The following is a 13,018-nucleotide window of genomic DNA, read 5'->3' on the forward strand; positions in this document are numbered from 1 at the left end:
CCTCCCCCCAGCACCATCTCTATACAAGAAGAAAAGTAAGGAAGCAGAAGTTTTATTTTGTTAAAACACAGCACTAATTATTTTGAAATAGCTATTTTCTTCCTTGGGAACTTTATAAACATGTCTTTAAAACCTCTTCAGATCATTTTAACAAAGCTATCTTGGGTTACATCTCCCAGCATCAGTTCCTACAGTAGGGTGGATCAATCCATGGGCAGTGAATTTAGTGGGTCTAGTGAAGACCACCAGTGCAACCACAGATCACTCTGAAGTTGATCTCTGTACTCTGTCACCAACAAGAAGAGTAAGATAAGTTGATGGGAAGGTTTTTCTCGTCAGCCCCCCGCCATGTAGATCCTACGCTTATTTTGACCTAAGGTACTTCTACCCATTTATGATGTTAATGTAGCTGGAATTGCTTACTTTAAGTCAACATTCTGTGGTCGTATAGGCATGAAGACATGAAGGAAATGAGGTTAATGTTTTTAACAAATACGCAGATCTGTATTCATAACTTCATCTACAAAAATGATACAGGTATATGAATGGGATAATCCTATTCAGTAAGGCATAACCTTTCAAATGATTTCTTACATGAACCATTTTGAATAAAACCTATTTCAGTTGTAACATTAATATAATAAGCATATTTGTTTAAAGTATATGGAATGCCATGTCACAACAATATACCTGGGCTTCTCTAAGCTATTTTACTTGGCATTCCCTGCCCTTGCTCCACCCTTTTTTCCCCTAAGCCCTGTCCCTTTCCACCTAGTGGGAGCTAGGGGATGGGGGTGGGGGTGGGTGGGCCTGGCATGGAGAGGCAGTAGCACGGGGGTGTGGGGCAGACAGGAGGCAGTGCACATGAGGAATCCGCTTGAAAGCCAGCTCCCTGCACACACTGGCTCCTGAGGAGCTGACTGCAGCCTTGCATGTAACCGTGTAACCGCTGAGAACTTCACCAGTTACACTTTACTTAACCATATTTTAGCATCCCTAATATATAGTTTTATAGTAAATGAGCCAGTGAATTCCCACTACTGTGGGCCTTTCAGTTGGGCTGTGTCTAGACTGGCAAGTGTTTCCGCAAAAGCAGCTGCTTTTGCGGAAATACTTGCCAGCTGTCTACACTGGCCACTTGAATTTGCACAAGAATACTGATGATTCAATGTAAGATTGTCAGTGTTCTTGCGCAAATACTATGCTGCTCCCGCTCGGGGGGAAAAGCCTTCTTGCGCAAAAGCATTTGCGCAAGAGGACCAGTGTAGACAGCTAAAAACTGTTTTGCGCAAAAAAGCCCTGATGGCGAAAATGGCGATCGGAGCTTTTTTGCGCAAAACCGCGTTTAGATTAGCACGGACACTTTTCCTCAAAAAGTGCTTTTGCCTAAATCGTCCGTGCCAATCTAGACGCTCTTTTCTGCAAATGCTTTTAAGGGAAAATCTTTTCCGTTAAAAGCATTTGTGGAAAATCATGCCAGTTTAGACGTAGCCGTAACGTCGATTGCTTATTTGGCTTCTGAAGAAGCACTGATGTCTGAGTATCACTGGACCAGATAATCATAAGGGTCCTTCTGGTCTTAATATGAATGAATCAGTAAACCTAGCATCTTTTGGCAATTAAATACCAAGGTGAAAGCAGAAACTATAAAGTAACTTCCGCAGTAAATATTTTCAGATTTGAGTTTCCCTTAAACCTTTTCTTTAGAATGCTAGAAACTGCTAAAAATGCAAATGTAGAAGAAATGCAGCCTCTTTCTACTGGCTCTGTAGCCAATTTTCAGATAATTTACAAACAGCCTAATCTTTAATAACTTGGTAGCAAAGTTTTTTAATAATTTAGCAACATAAAGCAGCCTTTAATCTCCAAGTGAAGAATTGTCATTAAGCTACAACATGGTTAACAACTCAACCACTGGTTTGAAAGAACATTCTGTTAAGAAAACATTATGCTTGTACAGGTTGAACCTCTGAGATGTGATTTGATAGTGGATAGGTAGTTGTGGCTTTTATGAACACCATTACCTGGTATATAACACTTTTTTTAAATTTAAATTGTATGCTACTACTGCTTTTAGCTTGCTTTCTGAAGTGAAGTATTTTAAATCCAGGAGCTCTTGAAAATTACTGAGAACCTGAAGGAGAAGCTAGTAACAGAAAGGCAGAGTAAACTCCTTCTTGAAGTGCAGATACGTAAAGAGATGGCAGAAGCAATGTTTCAACAACTGTTGGAAACAGAGGAAACCTGGAGGTAAGTGGTGAGACCACCAAACCTATTTAACATGATGGAATAGAATAGAGACCTCTCTAAATGGTGAATGCATGAGAGAAGCCAATAATGGCTTGCCAACTTTAAAGTTCTGTTTCAAAGAGCAAAAGACTGGAAAAATCTCAGTGATTGGATTGTTGATGCAGGCTTTAAAAAAAAAAAAGTAGTAATGCCCTTTGTATTGTACTTACTTTATAGTTAACCTGAAATTACTGGAGGATATTGCATTCTGACTTTCCCCATATATGAGACTCTACCAGACCAAAAAAAATTGTCTAATCACATACTCAGTACTTCTGAGGATGCTTTCCTAGATTGCTGTTGAATATAAACTGCTGCCCAATTGGTAGAACACCTTTGTAAGCACACCTCACTTTTTATCTTCTGTGTGGTTTTTGCCACTCCATGAATCATTGCTGTCATCTTGGTGGCTAAAATGCTGTGATTTTGCTCAGAATGAGCTCTATATTCTGTGTCATAGTCATAACTCAAGGGATTGGTTCAGTATCTGCAAAGTTGATAGGTATGTCATGTGCAATAGCATAGGGGTCTCAAACTCCTGGCATTTGAGCAATCTCTGGCTGCATGGGATGGGACTTCCCTGTGCTACCATTTCTGGCACACAGCTGCTTCCTTTCCCCACTAGGCGGAGCCAGCCACATCCAGCCAGCAGCTTGCCTGAATCCAGTCCGCGAGGCTCAGGGATGTCCCCCCCCCCCCCACACACACACATCTGCAGATTGGGAGGGGACCTCCAAATTTTGCCAGCCAGATCAAGACAAGCCAGAGCCCAGATCTGGCCTGCAGGCCATAACTTCCTCACTGTAAATAAAATAAAGTCTTAAATTGTAGTTGGGCTTGAGTTTAAAAGCTAATCAAATGCAAGGATCTTAATCTTAACAGTGTTTGAGCCTGAATATTAAAGGGAGGAGATCTGGCCCAGTATTTAGGGTGCTAGCTTGGGTTTGGGAGCCCCATGTTCTTTTTCCTTCTCCACTGGCTTTGTGTGTCTTTGGGCTTGCTGTGCTTCAGTTCTGCATCTATAAAATGAGGGATAATCACACCACCACAGAGGCTGGGCAGTGCTATTCTAAATCCACTGAAGACTGCAGTATTTGAGTGCCTCTCAGTAATGTGGGCCATATAAATGCATTAGAGCCTTTTTATCTTAATATGTGAATGTTGCCAGTTGTACTGTGATCAAAGCAGTGACATGGCATGTCTTTACCTTTCCTGGACTGGCAAATATCTGTTGCCAAACCATAGCAGTATAGAGAAGCAGACCAACCAAACTCAACTTTCAGCATTAAACATCCACATACACTTCCTGTTATGTATATACAGTTGTCTCACAGACTTACCTTATGCAAATAGCTCAAAGTCCTTGCTAACATATATATATATATATAATATAAAGAAGCAAAAATCAAAACAATTTTTGGCTTTCTGATTTCTCCTATTTAGACTATTGTAAATTAATACAATAGATTAACTAGAACTAAATATTTTTCTGACCCTGAAAAATAGACTCTAAGACTATGAGCTAAAACAGCGAGTCTCAACTTTTTAAAAAATAAAGTACCCCCTTTTTAAAAACAATTATAAGTACCCCAAGTACCTACAGTTTTCAGACACAATTTTATTCTACCATTGCTACGCATTTGTTTAAACAACTTAATTGTAGCCGGGCAGGCAATGAAATTTTTGGGTATAAAAAGTACAAAAATAATAAAGCGCTGTAAAACTTAAAACACAAATTCAGTTTTCTCCAAATTTCAGTTGTTGATGTTCCTCCCAGATTTCTCTTGAGTACCCCTAAATGTACTTGTACCACTGGTTGAGAAACACTTGTCTAAAGGACTAAGTGAAATTACTGCAAACATAAAAAGTAGAACTTTCTTTTTCTGCTAGTCTCCCACTTAACCTTGTGATTTTTATTTACTTTAATCTTTGACCAACTCTTTCTAGGTTTTAATATTAATACTTTGAGTCTTGGAAAATTCTGTAAATTGTAACACTCAAGCTAACTTGATTTATCAATTTCAGTAAACGCCTGGAAGATATGAGAGAAAGTTATGAAGATGAATTGGAGAATAAATTTGAAATGTATAAGGAAGCTATAAAGAAACATGCATATATGTGTGCAATGGAACAAGTCGAAGACAACTATGTTCCAATAGAAGAGTTCATAGCTGAACAAGAGAAACTTGAGGTAGAGTTGATTTGACTTTTTTTTTTTTTTTTTTAATTGCAGTATAGTGTCCTTTTTAACTTGTCACTATGTAACATTACCTTTCCTTAAAGATGTCTTCCAGGAATATTCTCTCTGTAACATTGTAAACTAAGCCATCAAAATAACTTTTGAGGAAGTTCAGCTCATTCGTGTTGTGGTACATGGTCATATTGTGCCTGTAGGGTGACGCTGGCTCCATCTGATACTGTTAGCCTCTGTACTAACTCTGGCTGTGGGTATGTCTACTCTGCAATAAAACACTGGCGGATGACCCATGTTGGCTGACTTGGACTGTGGGGATATACAATTGCAGTGTAAACATTCTGGCTGGAGTTTGGGCTCTGGGACCCTCCAGCCTGAGCCTGAATGTCTACACTACAGTTTTCTAGCCCCACAACTCAAGCCCCTGACAGTTGACACAGGCCAGCTGCAGGTGTCTTATTGTGCTGTAGACCTATCCTATGTGCCGAACACCTAACACCTAAGTGGTGGGATTTGAGCAAAGCTGTGACCAAAGGAAAGACTTAGAATAGCAATTGGCAATCAAGACTAGTGACTGGGCTGCACCTGTGGCCCTCCTTCATCTCAGTAGGTCACGTGATTTCCAGTGGTGGGCAACCTGTGGCCCCCAATCCCTTTTTGTCCCCTTGCATCACATCCCTCTGTACTGGGGCCCCAGAGCACTGCACTTCCTACTCCTCCCCCACCCTTCCAGCACTTGCTGAACACCTCAAACCTGCTGATTGGCACTTTGTCCCCGTTTCTCTCCCTTCCTCCCAGGGCTTGATTCATGACTGTTCAAGTGCAGGTTCCAGTGTCCCAGTGAGCAAAGCGGACACACAGGGGGTGCATAGGCCGCAGGTGGAATCCATGGGCTACAGGTTGCATGCAATTGATCTGCAATATATTGCTACCTTCCTCCTTGGGTCAAAGGATTGGGGGTTATGAGAGTTACAGTGTAGAAGTCAGGAATTAAGATGGGATCCCATGACTGAAAGGAGATTTTTTTTTTTTTTTTTTTTTTAAGAGGTGGGAGCAAGACTTCACTTTTGGTCTTTAAAGGGGAGTTTGTGTAGAGGAAAAGCAGATGGAGTCATGAATGAAATGATAGCTCTCGTAGCAGCTCTTGATTCTGAATGTCCAGAGGGAAGCAGTTGATGGTTAGGAGGTTGGCAGTTCCATAGTAAGAAATCCAACTTTTTAATAAAACACAAAAGGAGACAGACTTTTGAGTTTTAGTAACAGTAACCTACACTAAATTGTATTCTTCAAGTAGATGCATCTAAGTGGAATACATGTCTGCATACATGTCCAGCATAAGGATGTTAAATTGCAATTATCTGGCTAAAGCGTGTGGTTGATACAATTGGTATTGACTACACGATTAGTCAATAAGGAGACCCTCCACAGAGTCACAGTGGGAACTGGCTGAAGCCGGAACCAAGCAGTCGCGGCCCCCACTGACTCTGGACTGCTGTGACTCTGCATTTTAAATATAGTAAGAGCCACCAGGCTTTTACTACATTTAAGATACAGAGGCGTAGCATCCTGAACTGGCATGAGCTCGGACTGCTCGGTCCTGGCTTGCACCGGGTCCAGCCACCCCTATTCACGGCGGCCGAGGCTGGCCGCAGGCAGGGACTGCTTTGGCAGCAGCTCCTGTTCAGTGGCAAGAGTAGCGATGGACAGAAGCTGCTGCTGGAACAGTCCCTATTTTTGGCAGCCAGAGTTGACTGCTGACAGAGGCTGCTAATGCCAGGGGGACCAGCTCCACTCTGGGACCCCTGCAGACAGGGCCTGCTTCTGGAGACTCTTAATATATTTAAAAGGCTGAAGCACAACAGGGGGACTGGGTCCGAGTCGGGAATCAGCTGTCCTGGCTCACGCCTGTTTTCCTCGTGCGAGCCCTTTAAATAGAAGCAGTTGAAAGGGCTCCCGTGTCCCCGGCACCCAGGCAATGTGTTAAAAAGTGGAGCCGGGAACTGCTATGTGGGTCATAGAAGAGCTAGGTGGTCCAGATCTGGCCCACTGACAGGCCCTTGCCCTGCCCCATGCCACAAAGATCTCTAGCTCCAGCACCCTGAACATGCATCTACTTCTAAGTGCAGTACACCTTTGCCTTGGCAAGACTGGCACAAATTTCTAGAGAAGATTCAGTGAGATCAGCTTTAAAAGTAAACTTTCAACTAGCATCTGTTTCTAAAACCCATGTTTAGTATAATCAACATTTACAATAGTCAACGTGATTGAAGACCAGTCAAAGGTGTATATTCTTTGTTAAAATCAGTGCATTTCTTCGTTCAGGACAGAGATAGGAAAATATTAGAGTTGCAACAAAAATTTGGAGAGCAGTCTGGATTGTTGGCTTTGGGAATCCCAAATTCAGAAGACGAAGTACAACCAGGTACACATCTAATATTCTTCCAGTATGCTCTTGTTGTAGAGCATGACTCAGTTTAATTCTGTCTTTGCTTCATACAGAACTTAAATATGAGGAGTCGCAGAGAACTACAGACGTATTGCAGAGACAGTGTGACGATAGAAATGAGGTAAAGTTGTCTATCTTATTCTAGGCTTGGATGAATGGTGGAATGTTTTGTTGTTTGAGGGTTCTAGTTGGTAAGGGCCAGATTTTTAATTGCTCAGCACCAGAAACCATTCAACTGAGAAGAAGCTTTCAAACGTGCTTACACCCAATATGCGGAGTTCTTTCCTTGGTGCCTAAAATGGGAATTAGGCTGTCTTGCATTCTGACTTGCCATTGGTTTGAGTGTCATCTTGTAGCAACTGTTGCATGGAATCACTATTAGTCGGGATGCAGTGGAAGCTTGGAATCAGAAAGGAATCTGTCCTAGAATCAGGATATCTCATAAACACTTATTATTCAACAATCCTTTGAGGCAGGAAATAATTATTGCTCCCTACGTTAGAGATGTGGGGAAGGGGAGGTGTAGATTAAGTGACATGCCCAAGGAAGCCTGGTAACAGTCCAGATCCTGAACTTCAGATTGCTGTGACAGTTCATCCGTCCCATGCTTTATGACATTGACTTATGGATACCAATATGCATAACTTGAAGATGCTTTGGACAAAATACCTCCTCTAACCTATCAATTTTAATGTCTCAATCTGCTGGATCTGTATCTTATTTTTGTGTATGTATCATTGTTTGTAAAGTTAAATATATGAAGTATGGAATGTTTTTAAATGTGCAAATGGAAGCAATCAAGGGTCTTTTCCACAGTGTCTTGAGTGATTACCTGTAAACAGCTTCTTCTGTCATTTGAGTCTAAGCAGCGTTTGGTCTTAGGAAGTCATGTGATCACTCCCAACTAGATGTCTGTCCAGGTAATTTTCCATGGAAGGATGGAATGTAAAGACAAAATTCTCACCTGCTTTGCTCTACCTGTTTTCACTTGCAACCACTTAAATCTTACTGTTTGCACTTAATAAAATCACTTTTATTTACTCTTAAGCCAGTGTAAATAATTGTTACCTGGGAGAGCAATCAGTGTGTACATCTTCCTTTCACTGTTAAAGGGGGCTTACCGGAATAATTTATTTGGAGTTCTGATCCCATTTGGGGAGTGGTATCCTTGGATGCTGGGCCCAAAACTGCATTTTCCTTGGACCTGACGAGTTTTAGTGTCTATATTGCCCCTCCGTGGTGGTGAGGGAGAGGGCAGTGACTTTGGCTCTGTATCTTGGCTGGGGGAAACCAGGAGATCTGACCTAGCAGAACAGGGTGGTGAGAAGCCCCAGTAAGCAAGGAGACAACTAAGTGGCTTTGTAAGCACACGGGGAAGCACCCCTAAGATGTCTTCTCTGGCTGCACCCCACAGTGCCTTAACAAAATATCTTCCCCCTCCCCCCCAAGTGATTTTTTTTTTAATCACGTTGAAGTAAAACCCAGTAGTTGGGACTTCAGCAAATTATGGAAAAACTATTTTCTGGATGCAATGCATATCTGGAAGTCAGGCATAAATGTCACATTGCTCTAATAGAATGCCTGGGTGAGCATTGGGCTTACTGGCATATGCCTCAGATATATTAAACGTGACCTCAAAACAGAGTTGCTTCAACCATGTGTACCAGTCGCTAATTAATTCACACTCCTTGCTGTTGGACTGTGATTCTCACTTTACACTCAGTTATATTTTAGAGATTTATTTTGAGTAATTCTGGTAATAGATTTTTCTACTTGGGTGGGGGGAAAAAAAGGCACTGTAGGGAAAGGAGAAACCTCTTCTTGGCCACCTCTAATAAACGTACTCATATATAGTAGAGAAAGCTAGAAATTTTCACTGTTATGATAAACTTCCTGTAACTTACTAGCCCTGATCTTGAATGATATAACCTATTTAAGGTTCCTGAATTAGTCCTTCATCTTCTCATCCCATCTCCAGAAGCCGTTTCTGGCCATGAAGCCAATTGAAGCTTTTTTTTAACCTGAAAGCTAAGCGTGCTTTGTAGTGTAAAAGCTTAATTGTGCAGAGTTCAGCATTCCAAGTGGGTAAAAGAGCAGCAAGCTCCCTTAGACTTCTTGGAGTGGTGAAAATCTAAAGGAATTGCTTATTCTTCTGGAAATTCCACTCTTCTGTTCTGCTTCACTTGTCTCATACATTCCTACTCAGTGGTAAGAACTTACCTTGCATAGTTCCCCTCTCCCATATTTGCCCACTAAATCTAGTTGAGCACAAGATGTTTTTTTTAAATCTAAGTATTTAACTTAGTCTTTTGGAGAACTAGCTTAATAGTATGTGAGGGAGGTATTTTGTTTTTTGTAGGAGAGGCACTAATTCTCAAACTATTTTGATTAGCAGGTTTGGTCTCTTTCAATTGTGCTCCTGCTCATAACTAGTCAGACATAAACACAATTAATAGAACAATGTTAAATGGAAGGGGAGAAGCGATAGGAGAGAAAGTAGATTCTTCTTTAATGATTGCCCATGTCCATTCCATGTATGTGTGTGCACACCACATGCACTGATTGTTGGAGTTTTCCCTTAGGGTACCCAGCAGGCCAGCAAGGGAGCCCCCTGGAGTAGTGCTGCTATATCCACGCATATATACCCCTGCTGGCCCTCCACTCCCTCACTTCCTTTTTGCTGCTCATGACTGTCATTGGTGCAAGCAAAATTGCTAGCAATCGAGATATCAATGGTATCCATAGTTAGTGCCTCATTAGAGTTCATTTGTTTCCAAGTTTCAAATTCCTTGTTCCAGTTGTTTCAAGTTTTTTGGCTGCTTGGAGTTCCTGTTGGGTCGGGGTTCACCCATTGTGTCTCCTTCCCTCCCTTTGATACAGGGCATGTATCAAATGTGAATACAGGCAGTCCCCGGGTTACGTACAAGATATTCCATCGTGTTCCGACCCTGCTCCCCTCCCACAACTTCCTCCTCCTTCAAGCATCTCTTCAAGGCCCCTCTCATAAGCATCTCTAATGGCTAGAGGTACAACAGCTCCTCAATCTTGGAGCTGTATAAGAGATCCTGATGGACTACAGAGGCAGGGGGTTCTACTCTCACTATTTCTTGTTCCTAAAGCCGGGTTTCATCCTACATTAGACCTCAGGGGCCTGAATGACTTCATAGTAAAGTCAAAGTTCAAGATGATGTTGGCTGATGGTGATCATCCATTACCTAGCCTTGGGAAACTGGTACACTGCCCTTGATCTCAAAGATGCTTATTTTCACATCTCAATTGTGGACCCTCTCAGTCGTTTCCTCTTGTTCACTGTGGGCTAAGATTATTATCTGTTTATGGAACTTCCCTTTGGCCTCTCTCTGCCCCCCACCCCCCTCTGTGTGTTCACCAAATGCATGGCAGTTCTGGCCGTGTTCCTGCACAAAAGACGGGTTCAGGTGTACCTGTATTTAGACGACTGGCTCATAGGGGCTTCCTCCCCTTCTCAGGTCCTAGATGACATATCCATAATCAGGGAACCTTCCTCAGGCTAGATCTCATCCTGAACAAGGCCAACTCCACTCTGATTTCCACCCAAAGAATAGTTAGTGGGGCCTTCTTTGACACTATCATGGCCACAGCCTCCCTGCCCGCATCCTACTTCCTATAATAAAGGAGCACGTTCAAAGGGTCTTGCTCGGGGAGTCATAAACCTTCAGTTGAGGCCACTTAGCTAACAAAACAGAAGTGCTTCATGCTGTGGTTAGAAGGGAAGAACTCCTTCCCCTCTCCTCCCCCCCCCCACCCCCCCCGGCAGAAGTCCCTGTCACTGCCATTTTGGTCTACCTTCTGGACCTTAGAATCCAGAGCCTTGCCTTTTCTTTGGTCAGTGTGCACCTAACTGCTATTTTGGTTTTCCATTCAAGCTCCGGGATAAGACTGTCTTTGAGGACCCTATGGTGTGTCGCTTCCTTAACAGTTTGGATATGGTATGCCCCTGGGTCCTAACTAGGTGCTCTCTACGTTGATGGCTCTCTTCTCCCCCCCCTTCCCCCCCCCCCGAGCCATTAGTGATGTTTTCTCTATTGCACCTTTCCTGGAAGGTGTCATTTTTTGTGGCCATTACCTCCACTAGGCTGTTACCTCCTTAACTGTGGACCCTCCCCCCCCACCATCTTTTCCAAGGATAAAGTCAGTCTTTGCCCCCACCCCACATTTTTAATCAAAGGTGGTCTCTCATTTCCATGTCAACAGAGACTTTTTTTTTTTTTTACCTGAAACCTCACGAGTTGGGAAGAGAGCAGGCTCTAATCACCATAGATGTTAGACATGCTTTGGCCTTTTTATTTGGACAGAACAAAACTCTTTCAGAAAACCCCAGTTATTTGTTTCAATAGTTGATAGCATGAGGGGGTATGCCAGTGTCAGCACAGTGTATCTCGTCCTGAACACTTTCTGTATCGGGGCATGTTATAAGCTGACTTATGTTCCAGCTCCCCCTATTACAGCTCATTCCACTAGCGCCCATGCTTCATCTGCCACTTTTCTGGCTCCAGGTGCCCATCGTGGAAATCTTCAGTGCATACTTTTGCAAGTCACTATGCTATAGTGTAGCAGGCCAGGAATCATGTGGCTGTGGGCAGGGCGGTGTTGCAGTCCGTGTCTCTGTAGTCTCTGACCCTGCCTCCATGGGTTTGGCTTTGGAGTCACTGACATGGAATGGTCATGAGCAATCACTCAAAAAATGGTTATTTACCACTCATAACTGTTGTTCAAGATGTGTTGCATATGTCTGTTCCAAATCCCACCTGGAACTGAGGGGGTGGAGGACCAGCACGTGTTTATATACACCGATGTAGTGGCTCCCTTGCTGGCCTGACAGTACCACTGATGGAAAACTCTGACAATCTGTGCATGTGGTATATGCACACCTACATGAAATGGACATGAGCAGCACATCTCAAAGAACAACAGTTACAAGAGGTAAGTAATCTTATTTTTTTTTTTTTTTTTTTTTTTTTTTTTTTTTCAAACTGCCACTTGCTTTTCAAAACTCTCCTATCTTTTTAGTGGAATGGCTGCTGAATATTCCTGAAGTGATTCTGATTCAACAGTTCTTCTATATGATGGTTGTACTTTATTGTGGATAAGATGTACTTATAACATTCTATTTTTGGGTCTTAATGGCTTGTTACTGTGTAACATTTTAGAGTATTTAACTACCTCTCCATGCACTCTAAAAATATATTTATATTTATGTATATAATATTTATTTATATTTATAAAAATACATACCCTTAAAATTTTCAGTGATTTCTTAATCTTCATGATTTTTTTTGGCAGCTAATAAAATCTCTGAAGTTTAAAATACAGAAATTAAATGAAACTTTACAAGAAGTAAATGAAGTTAACAGAAAAACAATCGAGGAAAACAATAGACTGATGCATATATTGACATTGAAGGTTTGTCAAACAAGTATTGAAACTACCTTTTTAAATGACTGTTAGCCTTGTTAAACAGTGAGCTGCACTATATATGAATAGGCGATATCAATTTTATTTTTGGCTTATGTTCTTGAGTGCTAGCATAAAGCTAGTCCTTGGGTTACTGTTTGCTGAATCTCTTGTATAGTCAATCCATATCCTAAAGGCCATAGAGCAGAGCAGTGGTCACCAACCAGCAGACTGGGACATACTGGTAGATCCTGGGGCCTCTGACAAGTGATCCTGACTAGTTTGGCTAGGAGGTTGTCTTCAGCTGTCTCTTCCCCCACTGCTGTGCTGCTCCTATTCTCTGTTGTGGAGCTGCCCCCAGGAACCTCCTGCTTGCTGTGCAGGGTGGAAGAGGGTGCTGATGTCATGGTGTCCCCCATCTCCACAAGGTGAGCAGCGAATGCAGGGCTTTGGAGAAGGGATGGTGTAGGTGCAGGGCCACAGGGAAGGAGTGGGGCAAGGGATTTTGGGTATCAGGTAGATCTTGGATTGACTTAAATTCAAAATGTGATCTTGTGCTTAAAAAGGTTAGAGACCACTGCCATTAGAGGATGCTTCCTGTAATATGGATTCAAATGTTAAACCTTTGTGGCTTAAACTCTTTAAGATGGTAATGT

General features: G+C 42.3%; 1 protein-coding gene across 6 annotated transcripts in view; it reads left to right on the forward strand.

The window, feature by feature from the left end:
* Positions 1-13,018, forward strand: part of LOC102446292 (kinesin-like protein KIF20A) — a 38,085-nt gene that overhangs the window by 21,600 nt on the left and 3,467 nt on the right. For all 6 annotated transcript variants that reach the window (XM_075920674.1, XM_075920670.1, XM_075920672.1 and 3 more), the window contains exons 14-18: positions 2,111-2,250; positions 4,315-4,480; positions 6,806-6,905; positions 6,983-7,050; positions 12,252-12,371. In XM_075920674.1, the coding sequence (XP_075776789.1) occupies positions 2,111-2,250; positions 4,315-4,480; positions 6,806-6,905; positions 6,983-7,050; positions 12,252-12,371 (594 nt within the window). The remainder of the gene's footprint in view (positions 1-2,110; positions 2,251-4,314; positions 4,481-6,805; positions 6,906-6,982; positions 7,051-12,251; positions 12,372-13,018) is intronic.

This window comes from Pelodiscus sinensis, chromosome 2, assembly GCF_049634645.1.
Source record: "Pelodiscus sinensis isolate JC-2024 chromosome 2, ASM4963464v1, whole genome shotgun sequence".
Classification (NCBI taxonomy): Eukaryota; Metazoa; Chordata; order Testudines; family Trionychidae; genus Pelodiscus; species Pelodiscus sinensis.